Raw genomic sequence first — 25,501 nt, 5'->3', positions numbered from 1 at the left:
TGTGTACACACACTTGCTTCTTTTTCTTATATTTTTCTGTAAACCAAAACGCAATAATTAGAGATAAAAATGGGAAATTAGCATTTTATTACCTAACTATCCTGCACCCCACTGACAGTGTAATTTCTTCTGCTGGCTGTTTTAACTTAGGCTTATCAATAGTCTAGACTCCAGTATAGAAACTTTAAAGAGGCACTGAACCCAAATTTTTTCTTTCGTGATTTAGATAGAGCATGCAATTTTAAGCAACTTTCTAATTTACTCCTATTATCAAAGTGTCTTCATTCTCTTGGTATCTTTATTTGAAATGCAAGAATGTAAGTTTAGATGCTGGCCCATTTTTTGTCAACAACCTGGGTTGAATAACTGAATAAATTCATCCACCAATGAACAAGTGCTGTCCATGTGCTGAACCAATCAAATAGCTTAGATGTCTTCTTTTTCAAATAAAGATAGCAAGAGAACGAAGGAAAAAATGATACTAGGAGTAAATTAGAAAGTAGCTTAAAATTGCATGCTCTATCTGAATAACAAAATAAAAAATTTGGGTTCAGTGTTCCTTTAAGTATAGGTGGGGATACCAAAGGCTAAATCATCTATTTCAAATGCTGAAATAAGGGTAAACAAGCTACTTGTAAACAATGTAATACACTCCAGCATGTAAAATGGATCATTGGGAACAATTAAAAGGGTAGAAAATATTTTGGTAAACTGTTCCTTTAAGGGGTAAGACATTTCCCAGTACACTGTCCCTTTAAGGCTTGCTACAAACTACAGCTGATGGATACCACAATATGTGCATTAATTAAATCAAAACAAATCAGTGTCAGTTATTAGAATTAATGATAGCATTCAAGGCTGACAATGATACTAAATATCACATTTACCAATAAATAACAATGCAATGATTTTAATGCCATGTTGTACTTTCCTAGGGACTTTTACAACTCTGCAATTCTATACCAGAACTCATTTAGCAATAGAAGGTGTCACTTTAGTAACCCACTTATATTTCATCTGAGTGCCAGATAACCCAGCATTTTACCATTGCTGTAAACTCAATCACACACTGCCAGCACTTGCTTGCAGTTGTCTTGGAGGAAGGGAGGTTATGGGCGGTGCTAATCTGTTCACAGCTTGTGTTGCTCTCATGAAATTTTCACATTATCATAGCATATCAAGTTTATCCTTTATTTCTTTTTTTTTTTCCATTTGCTCATCTCAGTTACCCTCAGGACTGAAACAATTCTCTAATACAGCTTTCTATTAGTTTATCAACTGTAGATAGATCCTTTACAAATTTACAGTTACTGCCAGCCCAACTGCATGAAACAAGCAAGTGCTGTTTATTGCTGACCTTCCAATATGATCGGGTATGACGAGATCCATCAATTTGGGTGTATAATGGATACGATCTCAAAGAGAGGGGTAAGACTTCCTTTCGTTTACATTTTTATTTTTTTCCTTAAAAGTAGCAGGCAGTGCATAGTGTGGGTTGGGAATAATCATTACTAAGTTGTTAAACTTTTTTTTTACTGAGAAATCAAGCAAAATCAAGCAGAAAAATTAGGGTCGTGTTTGTAGTCTTTGTTTCTTGTATATGTATATAATTGGATCATTGTTGTCAAGTTTGATGATCTCAGTGCCAAGTGTTTTATGATATCATCTATAGTATTGTATCCTACTCAAGATACACACCGTCTAGGACTTTCTAAATATCAAATATATTTTTGTTATTGTGATTTAAGGTGTCAAATTAAATATTGCTGTAAATATAAAAGTATAATTTATTTTAAATGTCACATACATACAAGACACAAATGGGGATAATGATGTTTCATACCTAGAGGAGATAACCTTTAAGCCAGCAATTAGTTGGTGTCCTGGTGTTGTTTCAGCTGTTAAGCTTGGGTTAAGATAGAATGATGTATGGTATTTCTTTCTAAGCCTTCTGCAAAACAGAAGCGTGCCACCCTCACACCAAAATAAATCTATATCCACCTTAAAGGGACAGTATACTGTAAAATAGTTTTTCCCTTAATGTGTTTACAATTGCTTTTTTTACCAACTGCAGAGTAAAAAATGTATGAAAATTAGCTTTTTAAGGCTTATTTGTGTATATTAAAGCTCTGATTTTGTGTTTTGAAGCCACAACCTAATAAAATGGGTTGAGCTTGTAGGTAGAATCCGATCTCATTACTTTATCACATTGTGCAAATATACCTGCTTCTTTATCTTATATCTGTCCTTAAAACAATCACCAGTACTTTGAGAGAACAATGGAAAATCAACATTTTATTACCATAGCTCTGCTATATCGCACTGGGAGTGTAATTTCTTCTGCTGGCTGTGTTTACAAAGCTTATCTATAGCTGGTACGCGCGGCCACAAACTTTCAGAATAGGTGGGGATACCACATGCTAAATCAACAATTTGAAATGCCAATATAAGGGTAAAGGAGCTACTTGTAAACAATTTAATACACTCCAGCAGGTAAAGTGGATCATTGGGAACAAATTAAAGGGGAGACATTTTTTGAGTAAACTGTCCCTTTAATCCCAAAATATAAACTACATAAAGCACCTCACACCCACGATAGCAGCCTCCACCCTGTGTTACCCATCCCTGATAGAACAAACCAGATAAATGTACATTGTTTGTTTGTTTTTAGTTTAGAACAATAATGCTCTAAACCTCTTAAGGACATATGACGGAATTTTTCCGTCATAAAACAATTGAGCAAACTGAAAGCTGTGTCCTTAAAGGGTTAACCCATTTGATCTGTGCCTCCCTTGTAAGGAGAATAAAATATGTGCATGATTTAGTTTAAAGGGACAGTCAACTCCAAACATTTTGTTTAAAAAGATAGATAATCCCTTTATTACCCATTCCCCAGTTTTGCATAAACAACATGGTTATATTAATATACGTTTTACCTCTGCGATTACCTTGTATCTAAGCCTCTGCCCCCTGATCACTACTATTTATTATCTATTGACTTGCATTTTAGCCAATTAGTGCTGTGTCCTGCACAACTTCACGGTGTGAGCACAATGTTATCCATATGGCTCACATGAACTAGCACTCTCTTTTTGAGAAAAGCTAATAAAAAAGGGTGTGACAAGAGGCTGGCTGTAGTAGCTTAGAAACAGGCAGAAATTTAGAGGTTTAAGTGTTATAAAGCATATTAATATAACAGTGTTGGTTGTACAAAGCTGGGGAATGGCCCGTAAAGGCATTATCTATATTTTTAAACAATAACAATTTTGGTGTTGACTGTCCCTTTAACTTTATTTGCTAATTGTTTAGAACAAGCTTCAAACAGTCTAATCAAATAACTTATACAATTACTTTTCAATCCATATCTTTTAAACAAAAACCCTTTGCCAGTTTTCAGATGTACATATATGTAATGCACATTTCTGATGAAATATGTAGTCTAATGTGATTAAAATATTGTTTTAAAGGGACATTAAACTCATGCTTTTTAATTAAGTTTTACTATATACAGACTTTGCAAGTGTTGGTACCCTTACATTTTATACAATAGCCTAATTGGAGTTTGCCAAAATGCATGTTGACAAGCCACAGTCCTTCTGGTTGAATGTCCCTTTGGAGGCAGAGCTTTTTGGCAAATTACAAAAACTCTTTGTTTACAGAAAAAAAGAAGCTTTTAAAAAAGAACACCATCCCTACCGTGAAACATGGAGGAAGCTCAGTGATGATTTTGGGTTGCTTTGCTGCTTCTGGCACTGGGTACCTAGAATCTGTCCAGGGCACAATGAAATCAGAAGAGTTTTGTGAAAATTGTACGTTTCCTAAAAAAGTAGAAGGGTACAAATACTTTCGGCCATGTCTGTACGTATTTTTTTTATATGTAAATATACATTTTAAACAGAATCCCCCCCTAGAAATATTAGTTACTATTCTTAAAAATAAATTGCAAAAGTTTGTTTTAGAAAGTCATTTTGGATTGCACTTTTCAAATACTTTAAAAAAAATTTTTTTAAAAATAGCCAATCGGTTAAAATTCCTTTACAATTTGGTTACACTTGGCTCATTGCAAAAGTCGGCTAGTCTGTCAGATGTTACTTAATAGAACCTAAAGTAATACAAATCCTATAGTAGCCCAAACAACACAGATACACTCTAATCCTCAATTACTGATTTTATTCCAGTTCTACGTCTCACAAAGAACAATAACAGAATAAAAGAATGGATTGACAAACAGATTGTAGTATGCATTGCCAAGGTCTACCAAGCATAGAACATGCAAGTTCAGCAAGACATATGTGCATATTATACAAAGGAGGCTCCTGTTTCATAAGGAACACTTGTTGAGGGCTTTAGTTATGCAAGATGGCAGTGTAGCATTCACCGCCATGGAAAGCTGCAGAAATGATGTTATAGTCTTTGCTGAAACAATCTTTAGATGCATAGTTTTCCAGTCAATACTGTAGTGTGATATAATTTGTCTTAATATAGGTAGTATTATATATACTATATGGCCAAAATTATGGGGTCACATCTACTAATTTATTGAGTTCAGGTGATTGTCACACCCATTACTAACAGGTGCATAAAATCCAGCACATAGTTAGGAAATCTCCATAGAAAAACATAGACAGTACAAGGGAGTCTTACTAGATATGGTGAACAGTAAGTTATATTATTGTGAAGTAGAAGCTCATAGAAGCAACAGCAGCCCAACCACAAAATAGCACATCCAGCAAATTTACACATTGAATGCTGAAGCAAGTAGCAAGTAAAAATCATTTATCGTTTGTTGCATCACTCACTACAGAATTCCAAAACTGCCTGTGGAAGCAACATCCGCACAAGTACTGTGGCTCAGGAGCTTCATAAAATGGGTTTCTATGGTTGAGCAGCAGTGCACAATCCTTACTTCAAGATTGCCAATGCCAAGCGTCGGCTGGAGTGGTGAAAAGGACGCTACTACTGCATTATGTAGCAATGGCAATGTGTTCTCTGGAGTGATGGATTGTGTGATAGAAGAATCTGGGTGTGGCAGATGCCAGGAGAACGCTACCTACTGAAATGCATAGTGCCTAATGTAAAGTTTAATGGAGGAGAATAATGGTCTGGGGCTGTTTTTCAGGGTTTGGGCTAGGCCCCCTTAGTGGAGGGTAAAGGGATATGAAAGTAAAACATTTTATTTTGCGATTCAGACAAAGCACACAATTTTTCCCCCCAATTTACTTCTATTATCAAATTTGCTCATTCAAATAATATTCTATGTTGAAAAGATACCTAGGTAAGTGTCTGGAGCACCACATGACAGGAAATAGTGCTGCCATATAATGCTCTTGCAAATAGATAACATTCTTGCAAAACTGCTGCCATATAGTGCTCCAGAAATGGGCATATGTCCCTGCTTTTCAACAAAAAATACCAAGAGAACAAAGAAATGTATAATACAAATAAATTAGAACGTTGTTTAAAATTGCATGCTCTATCTAAATCATGAATGAAAAATGTTGGATTTTTAGACCATTAACTGCTTGCAACTTTCTGAAAACTAAGGCTTTCCACGAGCTTTTAGAGTTTCTGTGGCAATTAATGTCCATTCATCCAAAAGACCATTTGTAAGGTCAAGCACTGATGTTAGATTAGAAGGGTTGGGTTGCAATCAGTGTTTTCCGATTCATCCTAAAGGTGTTCAATGAGATCAGGGCTCTCTGCTTTCTACAAACTGTTGGGAACCCCATTGTCTATAATGTCTTTGTATCCTGCTGCATTCAGATAACTTTTCACTGAAACTAAGGGTCCTGCTAACTCAAACCCTGAAAAAACAGCACAAAACCACTATCTCTCCTCCACCAAACTTTACAGTAGGCACAATGCATTCTGTAAGGAGTATTCTGCCACACACATTCTTCCATCAGACTGCCAGATAGGGACATCTGATTCTTCACTCCAGAGAACGTTTCCACTGCTTCAGATTGCAGTGGCCGTGTGCTTTACGCCACTCCCACTGATGCTTGGGGCTAGATTTATCAACGCTGAGGCGTACAGGGGCGCGTATACTCAGCTCGCCTGTTGCGGGGCGAAATTACCCGCAGGTAATATTGCACACGAGAGCAATTTTGCGCTCGCGTGCAATCCCGCCCCTCTATTGTGGCGAAATTCAATCTCCTCGGTCGAGTCCGACCAAGGAGATTGACAGCTCCTGCCCGCGCGTGATTGGCTGTGCGCGGGCAGGAGCTGTCAATCTCCTCGGTCGGACTCGACCGAGGAGATTGAATTTCGCCACAATAGAGGTGGCGTAGATGTTAGGGAAGCAGCGGTCTGGTGACCGCTGCTTGATAAATCATGGCGAGCAAGTTCTTGAGAGAACTTGCTGCCGTAGGGGCTTAATAAATCTAGCCCTTGGTGTTGTGTTTCATGCAGTTCTTGTGCTGATGTTGCTTCCAGAGACAGTTTGGAACTCTGAAGAGAGTGATGCAACAGATGATAGGGGATTTTCACATGCTACAAGCTTCAGCACTCAGGAGCCCCACTCTGTGAGTTTGCAGGCTGTTGTTGCTCATAGACACTTCCACTTAACAATAATACCACTTGCAGATGCAGTAGCGTAGACATTTCACAATCTGACTTGTGGCAAGGGGTATTCTATGACTGGGTTGTATGTACCTTTGTTGTAAAAATATCTCTGACAAGCCCTTGGGTTAACTATAATTTCAGTAATACAAGGAAGGGTTCATGTATGTTCTAATACAATTAAAGCAAATGAGGCACATGACACTGTTGGCATTGATTAGTTGTAAGGGAATATAGCTCACTAAGGGCTATACTACTATTTTCTCAAGGCTTTGTAAAACAACACTGTGTTAAACTGATACATAGTTTAAATGTATTGGAACTGTTGCTTTGACTGATTTTATCACACAATACATAGCAACTGTGCTGCTGGAAGGGAAATGAGTAGGAACTTGCTTTGTTTATGTGCTGGATGTAGTAAAAAGTAATGGATATATAACAAGATTATTAGCTTTCAGCTGCTTGATTTCATAAGGAATATGTAACGGCAAACACATCAAATTAGTTTTATGAGGAAGGAAGTAGAAAATTACATGAAAGCTGTTTTGTAGCATTTAATCTTTTAAACAGATTATTTTGCATAAATTCACAATAAAGTAGTTTCAGCTAATGTACTTTATAAATAACAAATGTAAATATAAAAAAAAGAGAACCTACCACATGGAAGAGTAATGCTAAAAGTAAATTAAAGGGAATTGCAGAGATATTTCATAAATGAAAGATTGACCAAACATTGTTGAGAAAATGACTTTTTATACACGACATCTAATCTATCAAAATGACTTTTAGCGCTTGTATTATAAGTAAAAGATTTTTGCACGAGGGCTAACCTGACGAGCACAATGGAGCATGAAAAGTGAAAAAAATACTAACACCCAACAAGTTGCGCAAACTCAATCGTGTGCTAACCCGACATGAAATATGAATATTTTACATTCCAATGTTCTTCACATAGCAGAATGTTTATATATATATATATATATATATATATATATATATATATATATATATATATATATATATATATATATATATATATAAATAAATAATCTGGACAAGGATAAGCACTCACTGTACATTTGATATAGTACAATGTACATTTGATAGTAAGTCCCGCATGCATAGTTGGAATGGGGGCCAGTAGTTAGGTATGTTGGGACGCCAGTGGGGGACCAATTAAAACAGTCTAATTGGAACACGTCATTAATAAACAAAACAAAAAAATAAATACAGGCAGAGTTACGGCGGTAGGAGCACTCTATGAAAAAGTTAAAGAAAGGTTACGATCGGTATATATACAGTATGTAAAGAAAATGATGAATGAAACTCGTACTTATTTTAGTTATACTTGCGAATGCTGCCTGGCTGAGTGCCAAAGTTTACTTTTCCTTTAAACACTTTATAAAATATGAAATATTTATCGCTATGTTAAAGCCCTTTGCAGGCCTTTTTTTTTTCTAAAACCTTTTTCTAAAACCTCACATCTTTGAGCCCTTTATAACTTTTTATTGCAATTTGAGTTTAACTGTACTTTTAAATATAATTTTGAAGTGTTTTGTACAACTTCTTAGTCAAGTGTAATAGTTAACCAGAGCTCTGAGGTCGAGCTATACCTAAAGCGCATGAAATTCAATTATTCTCAAGCGAACAAGCTTACTTTCAACCTGTTATATGCCCGCTACTTCCAACGCATGCAAACACTGCTATAAACCCCTTTTCGCTTGTGCGCAACAGCGCCATCTAGCCCTAAATATGCCCAGAGGAGAAGACTGGTGTCACACATGCCCATATAGGTACTATGTGGTTTAAATAATGCATTAACAATTGCTTAATTCCGTTGATACTTTTAAAGTTAAAAATAAAATTGAAATGGAGATTTTACAACTATCCATATATATTGAACTTGTCTACATTGATATTGTTTATGGCCTGGATATTCCCTTGCTTTATAAATTTATTGGATTCCCATGGTATATAAGCTTTTGTTCATCAGATGACTCTATGCCTAATGAATACTATTTAATGGATTGTAATAAAATATTACCAGGGAGATAGAGTTTTCTTTTTTTTAAAAACCCTTAAAAAAATGTTTGTGTGTGACCCTGTGAAACAAAAATATAAAATTACATATAGTGCAACATCGATTTGTCAAAGTGTAATTTTAAACGCCAAGATTCCTTGAAGGTTAGCAGTCTGACCTTCAGGTGCCACCCTGGTTGTAAATTACAGCTGTCCCAGGTATTCTATTCATTAGAATATCATTAGAATTAAGTGCATTTGATAATATAAGTAAAATGGAAACTTGTTTAAAAGTGTATGCTGTATCTGAATTATAAAATGTTGAGTTTCATGTCTAAGGTTAGCTTTACGGTTAGGTCTAGGGCTAACTTGCAGGATGCCAGGGATGGCGGCAATATAAGGTATAAGATCTAGCCACAGAGGAAATGACACCTGTGCTATTCATGTGCCAGTGACAATGCTGCCGCAACATTATGGCCATGATGATAGCCCAGTTGCGACATTGTTGTAGTTACCACATTGCTGTGCTATTAAAATAAAGCCAAAATATACTAGTTTTAGGGATATTCCCCATAGTGAGCAATTGAATCAGTAGAATGGGATATACATAAACTGTGACTTGACAGAATTACTTGAGAACTTACAGTGGATATGTTTAGTCTAAAATGTTATAGATTTATGGAGAATGGTGAATAATGGGAGCGACATACTTCATAAATTGACATACTTGATAAAATGACATGCTTTAATTTGTAAAAGCGTGTTATTTTAATGTTAGCAATACGGCAAAGCTATGTGTTTAACCCTTACAAATCAGTTAAACACATAGTTAAAGTACCACTACAGACCCATAGAAAACTGCTGGTCCATTCAGCAGTGCTAGTCACATGACCCAGCTGTGTAACTAGCCCTGCCGATTGGATCTACAGTTTCCCCTTGCAACCAGCAGTGCTCTGCAGGTTCCAAGCAGTAGTTTATTTATTTGTTTAACTACTTTGCATGGCTTAAAAATAACACTTTGCTGGGTCCTTAGTGATAAAATGGCATGCTGTATTGAATAAGTGCTTTTAATTGTATCTCCATAATGTCTTTTTAAAAACAGTAGCTATATTTTTTGTTTTGCTTTTTAATGTGAGGTTAACTGTTAAAATGTATTCTGCTTAAAAGACTGTAAGAGAGACAGTAATGGTTTTGTTCTATTCCAGCTTATCAGAATGTATTATTATTATTATTATTATTATTATTATTATTATCAGGTATTTGTAGAGCGCCAACAGATTCCGCAGCTTTCTGCAAAATATAGACATGTAGCTACACAAACATTTTTCTAAATGCAATTTCACAAGCTGTGTTTTTTTTACTTCCTTCATATACATACAGTGTGTGTGTATATATATATATATATATATATATATATATGTGTGTATATATGTGTGTGTGTGTGTATATATGTGTGTGTATATGTATGTATGTATGTGTATGTATATATATATATATATATATTATTATTATTATTAAAAAAAATTTCTTGCAGTCATTGATTCTTACTTTTGCATTGATATTTTAAAAAGCTTTTGGTGCCTTGGGAATGCAGTAATGAGCGTGCATAATATTGTGTCTCCATTGTTGTCTGCTGTAATAGATGGGAAACTGGGCCTGGGATCTGTAAGCAGTGAAGTACCTTTCCTGTATTAGTGAGTTTAAAACGCCATTAACACTGCTACTCCAGAAATGCTCTGCTTGCTGCTAATTGGAAATTCTATAATGGGAACAGACTCATCCAAACAAAGGCCCTGATCTAGTTGCAAAGAATTTGGCTTTGTATTCGAACCAGTCCACACTGCTTGATATTGCTACCATATGAGTTACCCCTATAGCTAAATGTCAGGGCAATAATAAAGGGACATTAAAAAATATTTTCTATCATGAATATTTAACCCCTTTGCTTACAGTAATTTCACAGAAAACCCCAAAATACCAGAGAATTTTTAGCATTTTTGCTATCACTCCATTTAAACAGAAATAGAGCATTGTTTTTTTATTTACATACCAAAACTATATTTCTTTCATGTAATTAGCAAGAGTCCATGAGCTAGTGACGTATGGGATATACATTCCTACCAGGAGGGGCAAAGTTTCCCAAACCTCAAAATGCCTATAAATACACCCCTCACCACACCCACAATTCAGTTTTACAAACTTTGCCTCCGATGGAGGTGGTGAAGTAAGTTTGTGCTAGATTCTACGTTGATATGCGCTCCGCAGCAAGTTGGAGCCCGGTTTTCCTCTCAGCGTGCAGTGAATGTCAGAGGGATGTGAGGAGAGTATTGCCTATTTGAATGCAGTGATCTCCTTCTACGGGGTCTATTTCATAGGTTCTCTGTTATCGGTCGTAGAGATTCATCTCTTACCTCCCTTTTCAGATCGACGATATACTCTTATATATACCATTACCTCTGCTGATTCTCGTTTCAGTACTGGTTTGGCTTTCTACAAACATGTAGATGAGTGTCCTGGGGTAAGTAAATCTTATTTTCTGTGACACTCTAAGCTATGGTTGGGCACTTTGTTTATAAAGTTCTAAATATATGTATTCAAACATTTATTTGCCTTGACTCAGAATGTTCAACATTCCTTATTTTTCAGACAGTCAGTTTCATATTTGGGATAATGCATTTGATTTATTCATTTTTTCTTACCTTCAAAAATTTGACTCTTTTTCCCTGTGGGCTGTTAGGCTCGCGGGGGCTGAAAATGCTTCATTTTATTGCGTCATTCTTGGCGCGGACTTTTTTGGCGCAAAAAATCTTTTCCGTTTCCGGCGTCATACGTGTCGCCGGAAGTTGCGTCATTTTTTGACGTTATTTTGCGCCAAAAGTGTCGGCGTTCCGGATGTGGCGTCATTTTTGGCGCCAAAAGCATTTAGGCGCCAAATAATGTGGGCGTCTTATTTGGCGCTAAAAAATATGGGCGTCGCTTTTGTCTCCACATTATTTCAGTCTCATTTTTCATTGCTTCTGGTTGCTAGAAGCTTGTTCTTTGGCATTTTTTCCCATTCCTGAAACTGTCATTTAAGGAATTTGATCAATTTTGCTTTATATGTTGTTTTTTCTCTTACATATTGCAAGATGTCTCACGTTGCATCTGAGTCAGAAGATACTACAGGAAAATCGCTGTCTAGTGCTGGATCTACCAAAGCTAAGTGTATCTGCTGTAAACTTTTGGTAGCTATTCCTCCGGCTGTTGTTTGTATTAATTGTCATGACAAACTTGTTAATGCAGATATTTCCTTTAGTAAAGTACCATTGTCTGTTGCAGTTCCTTCAACATCTAAGGTGCAGAATGTTCCTGATAACATAAGAGATTTTGTTTCTGAATCCATAAAGAAGGCTATGTCTGTTATTTCTCCTTCTAGTAAACGTAAAAAATCTTTTAAAACTTCTCTCCCTACAGATGAATTTTTAAATGAACATCATCATTCTGATTCTGATGACTCTTCTGGTTCAGAGGATTCTGTCTCAGAGATTGATGCTGATAAATCTTCATATTTATTTAAAATGGAATTTATTCGTTCTTTACTTTAAGAAGTACTAATTGCTTTAGAAATAGAGGATTCTGGTCCTCTTGATACTAATTCTAAACGTTTGGATAAGGTATTTAAATCTCCTGTGGTTATTCCAGAAGTTTTTCCTGTTCCTAATGCTATTTCTGCAGTAATTTCCAAAGAATGGGATAAATTGGGTAATTAATTTACTCCTTCTAAACGTTTTAAGCAATTATATCCTGTGCCGTCTGACAGATTAGAATTTTGGGACAAAATCCCTAAAGTTGATGGTGCTATTTCTACCCTTGCTAAACGTACTACTATTCCTACGTCAGATGGTACTTCGTTTAAGGATCCTTTAGATAGGAAAATTGAATCCTTTCTAAGAAAAGCTTATCTGTGTTCAGGTAATCTTCTTAGACCTGCTATATCTTTGGCTGATGTTGCTGCAGCTTCAACTTTTTGGTTGGAAACTTTAGCGCAACAAGTAACAGATCATGATTCTCATGATATTATTATTCTTCTTCAGCATGCTAATAATTTTATCTGTGATGCCATTTTTGATATTATCAGAGTTGATGTCAGGTTTATGTCTCTAGCTATTTTAGCTAGAAGAGCTTTATGGCTTAAGACTTGGAATGCTGATATGGCTTCTAAATCAACTCTACTTTCCATTTCTTTCCAGGGTAACAAATTATTTGGTTCTCAGTTGGATTCTATTATCTCAACTGTTACTGGTGGGAAAGGAACTTTTTTACCACAGGATAAAAAATCTAAAGGTAAAAACAGGGCTAATAATCGTTTTCGTTCCTTTCGTTTCAACAAAGAACAAAAGTCTAATCCTTCATCCTCAGGAGCAGTTTCAGTTTGGAAACCATCTCCAGTCTGGAATAAATCCAAGCCTGCTAGAAAGGCAAAGCCTGCTTCTAAGTCCTCATGAAGGTGCGGCCCTCATTCCAGCTCAGCTGGTAGGGGGCAGGTTACGTTTTTTCAAAGAAATTTGGATCAATTCTGTTCACAATCTTTGGATTCAGAACATTGTTTCAGAAGGGTACAGAATTGGTTTCAAGATGAGACCTCCTGCAAAGAGATTTTTTCTTTCCCATGTCCCAGTAAATCCAGTGAAAGCTCAAGCATTTCTGAATTGTGTTTCAGATCTAGAGTTGGCTGGAGTAATTATGCCAGTTCCAGTTCCGGAACAGGGGATGGGGTTTTATTCAAATCTCTTCATTGTACCAAAGAAGGAGAATTCCTTCAGACCAGTTCTGGATCTAAAAATATTGAATCGTTATGTAAGGATACCAACATTCAAGATGGTAACTGTAAGGACTATCTTGCCTTTTGTTCAGCAAGGGCATTATATGTCCACAATAGATTTACAGGATGCATATCTGCATATTCCGATTCATCCAGATCATTATCAGTTCCTGAGATTCTCTTTTCTGGACGAGCATTACCAGTTTGTGGCTCTGCCGTTTGGCCTAGCTACAGCTCCAAGAATTTTTACAAAGGTTCTCGGTGCCCTTCTGTCTGTAATCAGAGAACAGGGTTGTGACGAAACCAATCTCGCCACTGTACATTGGAGGGCCTGTTATGGAACATTCTTTGGGCTGGAGGTACATGGGCTTAAGGATACCCAGAGACTGCATGGAAATATGGAATGTTATATGCTGGACACCCCATGTACTTTCATAACTCTGTCTTATGTCTATGTCACCCTGTATCCATAAATACAGGATGGGTACAGGGTGTGAGTGCACCTTTTGGGAGCAATTGTGACTCTATAAGCCAAGTGGGCATAAAAGACTTTATAGCTAATAAGAACTGTTCCTATATTCAGTAATAAGATGTATTCTATGTATGTTTCAGATCTGATTGTGTCTCAGGAGTCTGTCTGGGTAAACTGATTGTGTCCTTGTGTGATTATGTTAACTAGACTGCCCAACATCAGATTGTCTGAGTAAACGTTCTTCCCTAGTTAATTAACTTAATATGTTAATCTGTTTTACCTGTGAATAGACAATTGTTAGAGGTTTGATGCATTGTTCATATGTTTGCTTTACTGTTAAACCAATGCCCTCTGTAACCTGAAGCCAGGGTGTATAAATCTGTGTGCTGCCTTCAAATAAAGTAGTTATTCTTTTTTAAACCTGAAATGTGGAGCTTGGTCTCATGTTTGCAGGGAAACTGGCTGGGTTGTGAATTGCTGATTCCCTATGCAGGACATTGTTCATCTGGTATTAACCCTTGGTACACTGTTGGTACCGTAACATTGGTGGCAGCGACGGAATGAACCTTATCGCCCAGAAGAGCAACTACACAAGCCAGTAACCTCAGGAAGAGGGGGATTATTACAATACTGACTAAGATGGAAAAGAGAAAAGTAAATTTTGCAGCTTTTAAAAACTTCCTGGAAACAGAAGGAGAGATTGATGGGTACCTTGCGGATTTTGAGAGGCAATGTGCACTACACAAGGTACCCGCAGAGGACTGGGTCACGATATTATCTGGAAAATTATCCGGCCGGGCCAGAGAGGCTTTTCGGGCCATTCCAGATGAGGAAGTCAGGGATTATAATACTGTAAAAGAGGCTCTGCTCTCCAGGTATGCGGTTACACCGGAGGCATACCGGAGACGGTTCAGAGACACTGTTAAATTAGCTGGAGATTCCTACCTTGAGTGGGCATGTAAGGTGCACCGCACAGCAGCTCACTGGATAGCGGGGTGCCAAGCCATATCTGGGGAAGAGGTGCTGCAGCTATTCCTGTTGGAACATTGCTTCGACAAATTACCCGCAGGAGTTCGAGAGTGGGTTCGGGACCGTAAACCCTCCACCCTGCAGGAAGCGGCTCGCTTGGCAGATGAGTATACGGATGCCCGCAAACTGGACACTGCTACCACTAAGCCCCCTGCTAGAGTGGAGTACAGACCCCCAGTCACCCCAGCAGCTGCCAGTTACCAAACCCCGGCGCACCACTATACCACACGGCCTCCGGCCACGAACTACCCTCAGAGAGCCCTGCGGTGCTACTCACAACCTATTCGGTGCTTTAGATGTAAGCAACTAGGGCACAAAAGACCAGAGTGTCCCCTAAACGCAGCGAACCAAGCGCAGTCCTGGAGAAGACCCGCCGGCGGAATCCCACGTAATCCTCAGCCTGCGGCCCGCTACGTAGAGGCGCAAGAATGCTGGAGCATCCTACATGAGGCAGACCTTGTGCAAGCTGCCCACCGGAATAACCGGCAACTGGTTAAAGTGAATGGGAAGAAGGTCAGTGGTCTACGGGATACTGGTGCTACCATGACCTTGCTTCAAAAGAACTTGGTGTCTGAGAAACAGTACACTGGAGACACTGTGGCTGTGAGGGTAGCAGGGGGCGATGTGTTCAGCCTACCTGTTGCCAGGGTACATTTGGATTGGGGAGTGGGCGCTAGACCTGTGAATGTGGGGGTCAAGAAGGACTTACCTGCTGATGTTCTTCTTGGAAATGACTTGGCCCCCCTTGTTTCTGCCTACGCTCCTATGGGTCCCGCTGATGTTAACTCTGTGACTACCCATGCTCAGATCCGTGCAGCAGAGACTGACCCACCTGCTGCTAAGCCCCAGAACGCTGAGCTCAGTAAATCTCTATCCGCTATTGATACGTGGAAGTCCCGTTACAATGCGCTGATGAAGGAGAAGAGGAGCGCAGAGGAAAAAGCACGTTTAGAACGTGAATCTCTGCTAGACAAGCTGCACCGACAGACTGCAGAAAACACCAGCTTGAGAGTGGAACATGAAACATTAAAGAAAAACTTAGTGACACTGGAGGAGAAGCTGACGCTGGCTCATAGTGAGGTGCAGCAACTCAAGGGCACCCTATGTCAGTATGAAGGGATTGTGGATACCTATAAAGAGCAGGTACAGAAAACTCGTAAAGAAGCTGATGGGATTTTGAAGGACTGTTTGGCCCTGGTCTGGGCACTGAGGAATTTGAACCCTTGTTTGTATGGACAAGAATTCTCTCTCATAACGGGAATACAGATGGATTGTCCCAGCAAACTGACATGCCTACCAGGCGCTCTGGTGGTATATGGCACAGTACATACCCTGGACAGCCGAGCATGACAAACCAGAGGGAGAGGAGTTTGATGGTCCTGTCCCCCAGCAACACGGCTGTTTAGCCAAAGGGGAGACGATTGGTCTCCCCCTCCAGCAGCACAGCTATGTATCCAAAGGGGAGACAGTCGGTCTCCCCCTCCAGCAACCAGGCTCCCACCAGGCTACTTCCATGGTAGTGCTGGCACCCGGGCAGAGTACAGCTGGTCTCTGCCCACCTCGCAACCCACCAATTCAGCGTACCAGTCCCCCACACAGCTGTGGTGAGGCACCTGGACATGGACAAGTTTTCCCCGTACTCAGGTGTAGTAACCATTTATTGTGGGTGGGCTGTACTACTAATTGTGTTTTATGGGTGGGTTGCTGGACTAACCAGGGCACTGACCGGCAGGAGGTCAGATACCCTGTTAGTCTGTTTGGAAAAGGGGAGAGATGTGACGAAACCAATCTCGCCACTGTACATTGGAGGGCCTGTTATGGAACATTCTTTGGGCTGGAGGTACATGGGCTTAAGGATACCCAGAGACTGCATGGAAATATGGAATGTTATATGCTGGACACCCCATGTACTTTCATAACTCTGTCTTATGTCTATGTCACCCTGTATCCATAAATACAGGATGGGTACAGGGTGTGAGTGCACCTTTTGGGAGCAATTGTGACTCTATAAGCCAAGTGGGCATAAAAGACTTTATAGCTAATAAGAACTGTTCCTATATTCAGTAATAAGATGTATTCTATGTATGTTTCAGATCTGATTGTGTCTCAGGAGTCTGTCTGGGTAAACTGATTGTGTCCTTGTGTGATTATGTTAACTAGACTGCCCAACATCAGATTGTCTGAGTAAACGTTCTTCCCTAGTTAATTAACTTAATATGTTAATCTGTTTTACCTGTGAATAGACAATTGTTAGAGGTTTGATGCATTGTTCATATGTTTGCTTTACTGTTAAACCAATGCCCTCTGTAACCTGAAGCCAGGGTGTATAAATCTGTGTGCTGCCTTCAAATAAAGTAGTTATTCTTTTTTAAACCTGAAATGTGGAGCTTGGTCTCATGTTTGCAGGGAAACTGGCTGGGTTGTGAATTGCTGATTCCCTATGCAGGACATTGTTCATCTGGTATTAACCCTTGGTACACTGTTGGTACCGTAACAAGGGTATTGTGGTATTTCCTTATTTGGACGATATCTTGGCACTTGCTCAGTCTTTACATTTAGCAGAATCTCATACGAATCGACTTGTGTTGTTTCTTCAAGATCATGGTTGGAGGATCAATTTACCAAAAAGTTCATTGATTCCTCAGACAAGGGTAACCTTTCTGGGTTTCCAGATAGATTCAGTGTCCATTACTCTGTCTTTAACAGACAAGAGACGTCTAAAATTGATTTCAGCTTGTCGAAACCTTCAGTCACAATCATTCCCTTCGGTAGCCTTATGCATGGAAATTCTAGGTCTTATGACTGCTGCATCGGACGCGATCCCCTTTGCTCGTTTTCACATGCGACCTCTTCAGCTCTGTATGCTGAATCAATGGTGCAAGGATTACACAAAGATATCTCAATTAATATCTTTAAAACAGATTGTTCGACACTCTCTAACGTGGTGGACAGATCACCATCGTTTGATTCAGGGGGCTTCTTTTGTGCTTCCGACCTGGACTGTAATTTCAACAGATGCAAGTCTCACAGGTTGGGGAGCTGTGTGGGGATCTCTGACGGCACAAGGAGTTTGGGAATCTCAGGAGGTGAGATTACCGATCAATATTTTGGAACTCCGTGCAATTTTCAGAGCTCTTCAGTTTTGGCCTCTTCTGAAGAGAGAATCGTTCATTTGTTTTCAGACAGACAATGTTACAACTGTGGCATACATCAATCATCAAGGAGGGACTTACAGTCCTCTGGCTATGAAAGAAGTATCCCGAATTTTGGTTTGGGCGGAATCCAGCTCCTGTCTAATCTCTGCGGTTCATATCCCAGGTGTAGACAATTGGGAAGCGGATTATCTCAGTCGCCAAACGTTGCATCCGGGCGAATGGTCTCTTCACCCAGAGGTATTTCTTCAGATTGTTCAAATGTGGGAACTTCCAGAAATAGATCTGATGGCGTCTCATCTAAACAAGAAACTTCCCAGTTATCTGTCCAGATCCCGGGATCCGCAGGCGGAGGCAGTGGATGCATTATCACTTCCTTGGAAGTATCATCCTGCCTATATCTTTCCGCCTCTAGTTCTTCTTCCAAGAGTAATCTCCAAGATTCTGAAGGAATGCTCGTTTGTTCTGCTGGTAGCTCCGGCATGGCCTCACAGGTTTTGGTATGCAGATCTTGTCCGGATGGCCTCTTGCCAACCGTGGACTCTTCCGTTAAGACCAGACCTTCTGTCACAAGGTCCTTTTTTCCATCAGGATCTGAAATCCTTAAATTTAAAGGTATGGAGATTGAACGCTTGATTCTTGGTCAAAGAGGTTTCTCTGACTCTGTGATTAATACTATGTTACAGGCTCGTAAATCTGTATCTAGAGAGATATATTATAGAGTTTGGAAGACTTATATTTCTTGGTGTCTTTCTCATCATTTTTCTTGGCATTCTTTTAGAATACCGAGAATTTTACAGTTTCTTCAGGATGGTTTAGATAAGGGTTTGTCTGCAAGTTCCTTGAAAGGACAAATCTCTGCTCTTTCTGTTCTTTTTCACAGAAAGATTGCTATTCTTCCTGATATTCATTGTTTTGTACAAGCTTTGGTTCGTATAAAACCTGTCATTAATTCAATTTCTCCTCCTTGGAGTTTGAATTTGGTTCTGGGAGCTCTTCAAGCTCCTCCCTTTGAACCTATGCATTTATTGGACATTAAATTACTTTCTTGGAAAGTTTTGTTCCTTTTGGCCATCTCTTCTGCCAGAAGAGTTTCTGAATTATCTGCTCTTTCTTGTGAGTCTCCTTTTCTGATTTTTCATCAGGATAAGGCGGTGTTGCGAACTTCTTTTGAATTTTTACCTAAAGTTGTGAATTCCAACAACATTAGTAGAGAAATTGTGGTTCCTTCATTATGTCCTAATCCTAAGAATTCTAAGGAGAAATCATTGCATTCTTTGGATGTTGTTAGAGCTTTGAAATATTATGTTGAAGCTACTAAGTCTTTCCGTAAGACTTCTAGTCTATTTGTTATCTTTTCCGGTTCTAGAAAAGGCCAGAAAGCTTCTGCCATTTCTTTGGCATCTTGGTTGAAATCTTTAATTCATCTTGCCTATGTTGAGTCGGGTAAAACTCCGCCTCAGAGGATTACAGCTCATTCTACCAGGTCAGTTTCTACTTCCTGGGCGTTTAGGAATGAAGCTTCGGTTGATCAGATTTGCAAAGCAGCAACTTGGTCCTCTTTGCATACTTTTACTAAATTCTACCATTTTGATGTATTTTCTTCTTCTAAAGCAGTTTTTGGTAGAAAAGTACTTCAGGCAGCGGTTTCAGTCTGAATCTTCTGCTTATGTTTTTCATTAAACTTTATTTTGGGTGTGGATTATTTTCAGCAGGAATTGGCTGTCTTTATTTTATCCCTCCCTCTCTAGTGACTCTTGTGTGGAAAGATCCACATCTTGGGTAATCATTATCCCATACGTCACTAGCTCATGGACTCTTGCTAATTACATGAAAGAAAACATAATTTATGTAAGAACTTACCTGATAAATTCATTTCTTTCATATTAGCAAGAGTCCATGAGGCCCGCCCTTTTTTTGTGGTGGTTATGATTTTTGTATAAAGCACAATTATTCCAATTCCTTATTTTATATGCTTTCGCACTTTTTTATCACCCCACTTCTTGGCTATTCGTTAAACTGAATTGTGGGTGTGGTGAGGGGTGTATTTATAGGCATTTTGAGGTTTGGGAAACTTTGCCCCTCCTGGTAGGAATGTATATCCCATACGTCACTAGCTCATGGACTCTTGCTAATATGAAAGAAATGAATTTATCAGGTAAGTTCTTACATAAATTATGTTATATATATTCTTTTTTAATAGACAAGCCAAGGTATTAATCAAGGCCCATTTTGGTATATTTCATGCCACCTTTTCGCAGCCGAATGCGATCATATTTAAATAATCATTAACTTTTTCACAAACTCACTGGAATTATTTACATACCATTTGTGCAGTCATAACACAAATTGTTGTAAAAGTTTCTTAGGAATTCCCCTTTGTTCGGAAATGGCAGTGAAGGGATTAATTATTTAGCTAGCATGGGTAATATTATTGTAGCGTAGGTATCACCCTCCCACCACCCATCAAACTGATCCCTAAGTGCAGCCATATTAGGTACTGGAAGTTGACTGCCAATACCTAGTTGAAATTTTATTGTGATTTTGAATGTATTTATAAATAAAAAAAAAAAAAAAAAAAAAAAAAAGGTTTTCTGTAGTGACACTCCCATCCTCCTCCCGTCGATCATCAATAGGACCTCCTCCCCCTATTTTTCTGTATTGTAGGGAACACTCCCTTTCCTCCCTACCTCCCATCCTCCTTCCCTCCTACAATACCCGTGGCATCACCGCAAGCCGATAGAGTGTGGGCAACCTGCCTTTTATATTGTAAAGGAAGAACGATCAGTGCTTTCTTACCATATGAAGGCAGATACCTTCGGCCCTGGCTGCAGTCTCCGCTGTCAAAGGTGAAAGCGGGGACTGCAGCAAGAGCCAGAGTGTACTACAGTAACACAGTATGCTGGGCAAAGTACTGTGTGACGTAGAACCTACGTCCATTTGGCTTAAGGGGTTAAACATGTTAAATTGTTTTTTTATGACAAACATTACATTAGAGTTGTTTAAATTGATATTAAAATTATCATTAATGGGATACCAAACCCAATTTTTTTTCCTTTCATGATTCAGTTAGAGCATACAATTTTAAACTTCTTTCTATTTTACTCCTATTATCAATTTTTCTTCGTTCTATTGGTATCTTTATTTGAAAAAGCATGACTACAAGCTTAGCAGCCGGCCCATTTTTGATTCAGCATCCTGGGTAGCGCTTGCTGATTGGTGGCTATGAAATAAAACATTTGTGCTTAGTATCCCTTTTAAGTCCATGTTTGTGCGTAGATTAATTCGAGATCAGTTGCTCTTTGGCTAATAAGAAAAACTCTCACAAACCTATTTGGTGGATATGTACATAACTAGCATAATAAAAAAAGAATTGTAATCACACAGGAATATTCTGTTTTAAAAATAACAAAAAAGTAAAACATTTTATACCCTCACTTAGGTGCAACAAAAATAATTGATTTTAAAAGGATATTAAACTTAAGAAATGTCAATCACATATAATCAAGCATATGATATGCATAAGAATGAGGACTATATACTGTGTGTGTGTGTGTGTGTGTATATATATGTATGTATGTATATATATATATATATATATGTATGTATGAGCATTCTTCAGAGCTCCTCTTCTTCAGACCAAACAGAACAGCCTGTGAGTACTTTATAAAGCGTCAAATGCTATCCCCCACCATAAAGAATTGCCAGATGGTTGTCATAGCAACCATTTAAGTGTATACAAAATTGATGTCAATCACATACACTTCATGCAAAAACCAACAACATATGGTATATACATAACAATACCAGCGTAAATCATAAAAATATATTTTAATGTGCAGTAAATAGATGTCAGATGGTGGCTGGCATAGCACTCTAATATCATAATATGTTAAACACTGCAACTACCTTTTGCAATTAAGATCCTCCGTTGTGGAGGTTGGTACAAAAGGGGCGGCATTTTCCATGGATCAACCTCAAGAGGTGTGATTCTACTTAGAGACATATGGGTGTGTAGGAACTAGAAACCATCATAGTCTGTTCAATACTGATGTGGAGAACACCCTTGGCTTGTGCTCTTTCTATTGTTACTACAACCAGCCTGCTACAGGAGATGCATCTAAACTAAGTTAGCTCTACTGTCCATACAAATAGTGTATTGTATACTTGTTTCAGTACTGTACCACATAGCTTTGCCCATTAATTGTTCCTGCCAAAGACCAAATGGGAAAGACATGATTTCATTAAATAATAAAATTTGTTAACATGAAAGTAATAATGCAGGCTTCATACAGCCTAACAAAAGACGCATTGAAAAGATCATCCTAGTACAGATACACCTGTTTTATATTGGGACAATTAAATAATTATTTTTTTAAATCAGAATAGGTTGGGTACAGAGCATCCAGTATTACCAGTACCTGATGTAATACATGTAGCAATAATACACTAGCATGTAAGCAAAACATTCCAACAAGTAGAAAAACATAAAACAAAGAGAGAAATTCCATTTTACAGCCAATAGCGATACATGCCACAGAGAAAAAACAAACAATAGAATATAGTATACTATTTATAAATCCCATAATTCATATCTTAACCTTTATGACAATCCATAATCTATATCCCATGGCATAATTTATAGGATCTCCCCCTCCTCCTCTCCTCCGTAACCTGAAAAATATTTCCACTAAATTATTGCCTATTACCTAGATGATATCCTCTAATGGGAGTTCATCTCTTAAAACTGCATTTTGTATCCATTCTGAATTTTTAAAGGGGTATATCAGCCTTTGCTGAATCTCTCAAGGGTTTGAGAATATAAAGTTACTCGACTTTCTAAAAAATACATCTATTTCAATCTCAGAAATTGAGGTTTTCAAACTGTTCTAGTATTAATTTAGTGTTCAAGGTATTAAGAAACATAGAGAAATTAGGACTTTTTTTGATTTCCAAGAAGAGAATATAATATTTCTTGCACATAATATTGTGAAATTAATAAAGTTTGTGTTTTCTTCCCTGTTCCTATGCTCCCTTAGAAAAATAATTTCCTCCTTACAAAGTTTGATCACTTGTTCTAGTATTTTAGATAACCAATAAGAGATCTTTCCCCAAAATTTGCTCACCTTTGGGCATTCCCATATACAGTGTAACAGATCTGCGTTAGTTCATCTACATCAAGCACATTCATATGGTTGAGCCTTATTCCACCTTCCAAGATCCTCTGGAGTTATGTAAACAGGTAAGTGAGACCCCAGCCTTACCGTGTAGTGCGATGAACCGGAAGTTGAACCCCAATCAAAAGTATGGCCCTTGGCACCTGGAGCACTGTAGCCAAGGCAGTGGATTAATCCACATATCAGCAAAAGAGAAAGTGACGGCAGGCACTACTCCAGACCTTAAAATTAAAATCGGGTAACATTATTTCAATCGATGTAAAATCAAACAGTCAGACAAGGCAGGATGGAGGATAGACTGTCTAACTCATTTTGCGCCCCCTACAGGCGCTTACTCATAGACTTCAGTTTATGTCTTAACCAGATCCCTTTATAGACCAAATCAGCAGCACAATTAACTGCTTAATGCCCAAAAAAGGTTAAAAACACTCACCAAATAGATACAGAATAATCATAACAAAATATTTTAAACTAATATGGGCAGTAACTGCCCTGTTAAATTCCATATATACAAAATAAAAACTTAAATACATAAGATGAAAGAAAGCACTATTAACAAAATGTAGATGTGTACACATAGAAAATATGTATGTGTATAGAAATATGAAAATAGACAACACATTGAATTTGGAGAAGCCTTTGCGCTCACCTCTCTGGTTAATCTTTATAATGATGACGAAAAATGAATTAAGAAAATTGGTGAAAGATGGGATTTCACTTGGGATCTTCAGTGATGAGGATATTTTACATACTAGTACCAGATAACCCCGTCTGTCCAATATTTCATCATGTTCCAAAAATTCACAAAAATGCGAGGTGTCCTCCGGGTAGACCAATTGTGGCTGGTATTGGCTCATTATTTGAGCTATTGGCTGAACTCAATTCTCCAGCCATATGCCAAGTTGCAGCTGAGCTACCTACAGGACACCTCTCATCTACTGCTCTTAGAGCAAATAGAGTGGCCATCTGAATACTCCTGGGGGGTCATTGATGTTACCTCCCTCTATTCCGCAACATCTAGGAATAATGGCTGTGAGATACTTTTTGCAGAGAGATTCCACTTTGTAATCTGTTAAAATTTAATATATTTGTGATGTACTTAGATTCTTGTTGTCACATAAGTATTTTATGTTTAACAATGAATATTTCCTCCAAATATGCGGTACGGCGATGGGCGCAAAATTTGCGCCATTGTTTGCTAATATCTATGTGGCTTGGTGGGAACAAATATACATCTATTCTCCTTGCAATCCCTGGTGTGAGATTATAGCACTTTATGTGCGTTAGATAGGTGATCCAAACTAGTATTAGAAGATTGGAAAAGAGCTTACCAGCTACTTGATAAAGGCCCACATAGCTGGGCCGAAACGCGTTGACAAGTAGCTGGTAAGCTCTTTTCCAATCTTCTAATACTAGTTTGGACAATTTTGTACATGTTGTTGTTTTATATTTACAGGACATTATCAGTAATGGAGGACTAGGACCAATAGGATAACCATCACAGGATTTTCACCACCAGGATCACCACGACACTTCTCACCACCAGGAAACAAGTATACCACACCACGACACTTCTCACCACTAGGAAACAAGTTTGTGTATAACTTTTCATGTGCCTTTTGCTCTTGGATTATAATTAAACCGGATTGTAACACTTACTTTATTTTGGATACCATAATTATTTTTTCTGGTGCATTTTTTGTTAACTTTTTTTCACTATATTTTTCATATTTTTCATTTTGTCCACATACAATTTTTCATATATTTTTAATATATTTTTATATTTTTATTTTTAATTTTTCACAATTTCACATTTTTCACTTTTTCATATTTTTTCACAATTTTCAACATCCACACTCAACACGTGTGTCTTAGCTCCCTAATTAGGGACAATTTGGTTAATACCCAATTTCATAACTCCTGCTATATCAGCGTATTTGTCATTACATCATTATTGACCAGACCTTTTGATTTTAGCCACTCACAGTTAGAGGCAGAAGTTAACTGTTAGCTAGGTGGATCCACCAGTTTATTGTTTTATTGTACCATTTTATATTTTTATCTCCATATTAAAACCACAAGAACGCTTGTGTTAAATACATGAATATATAAATTAGATTTTATTCAATACATCGTGATCGCACCTGCCTTAGGCGCTTCTTACATCCTACCATCTAATTCCATATTATCGGCCGGCTAGCCGTCCTTTGTTTGAAGCTATTGGTGCTCAGTTCAGGCGCTTCACCCATCGCCATAGTACCTATGGCAGTTTTTCCCTTTTGAAAAATAT

The 25,501-nt window shown here is 38.2% G+C and overlaps 1 protein-coding gene across 2 annotated transcripts in view; it reads left to right on the top strand.

Annotated features, from left to right (window-relative positions):
- Nucleotides 1-1,132: 1,132 nt before the first annotated feature.
- TRIM36 (tripartite motif containing 36) overlaps nt 1,133-25,501 on the top strand; it is a 367,128-nt gene continuing 342,759 nt past the window's right edge. For both annotated transcript variants that reach the window (XM_053701564.1, XM_053701563.1), the window contains exon 1: nt 1,133-1,428. In XM_053701564.1, the coding sequence (XP_053557539.1) occupies nt 1,366-1,428 (63 nt within the window). In that variant the 5' untranslated portion in view covers nt 1,133-1,365. The remainder of the gene's footprint in view (nt 1,429-25,501) is intronic.

Source organism: Bombina bombina, chromosome 2 (assembly GCF_027579735.1).
Source record: "Bombina bombina isolate aBomBom1 chromosome 2, aBomBom1.pri, whole genome shotgun sequence".
NCBI classification, from domain to species: Eukaryota; Metazoa; Chordata; class Amphibia; order Anura; family Bombinatoridae; genus Bombina; species Bombina bombina.
The sequence above is the reverse complement of the archived record's forward strand: the minus strand, read 5'-3'. Positions and strand labels throughout refer to the sequence as shown.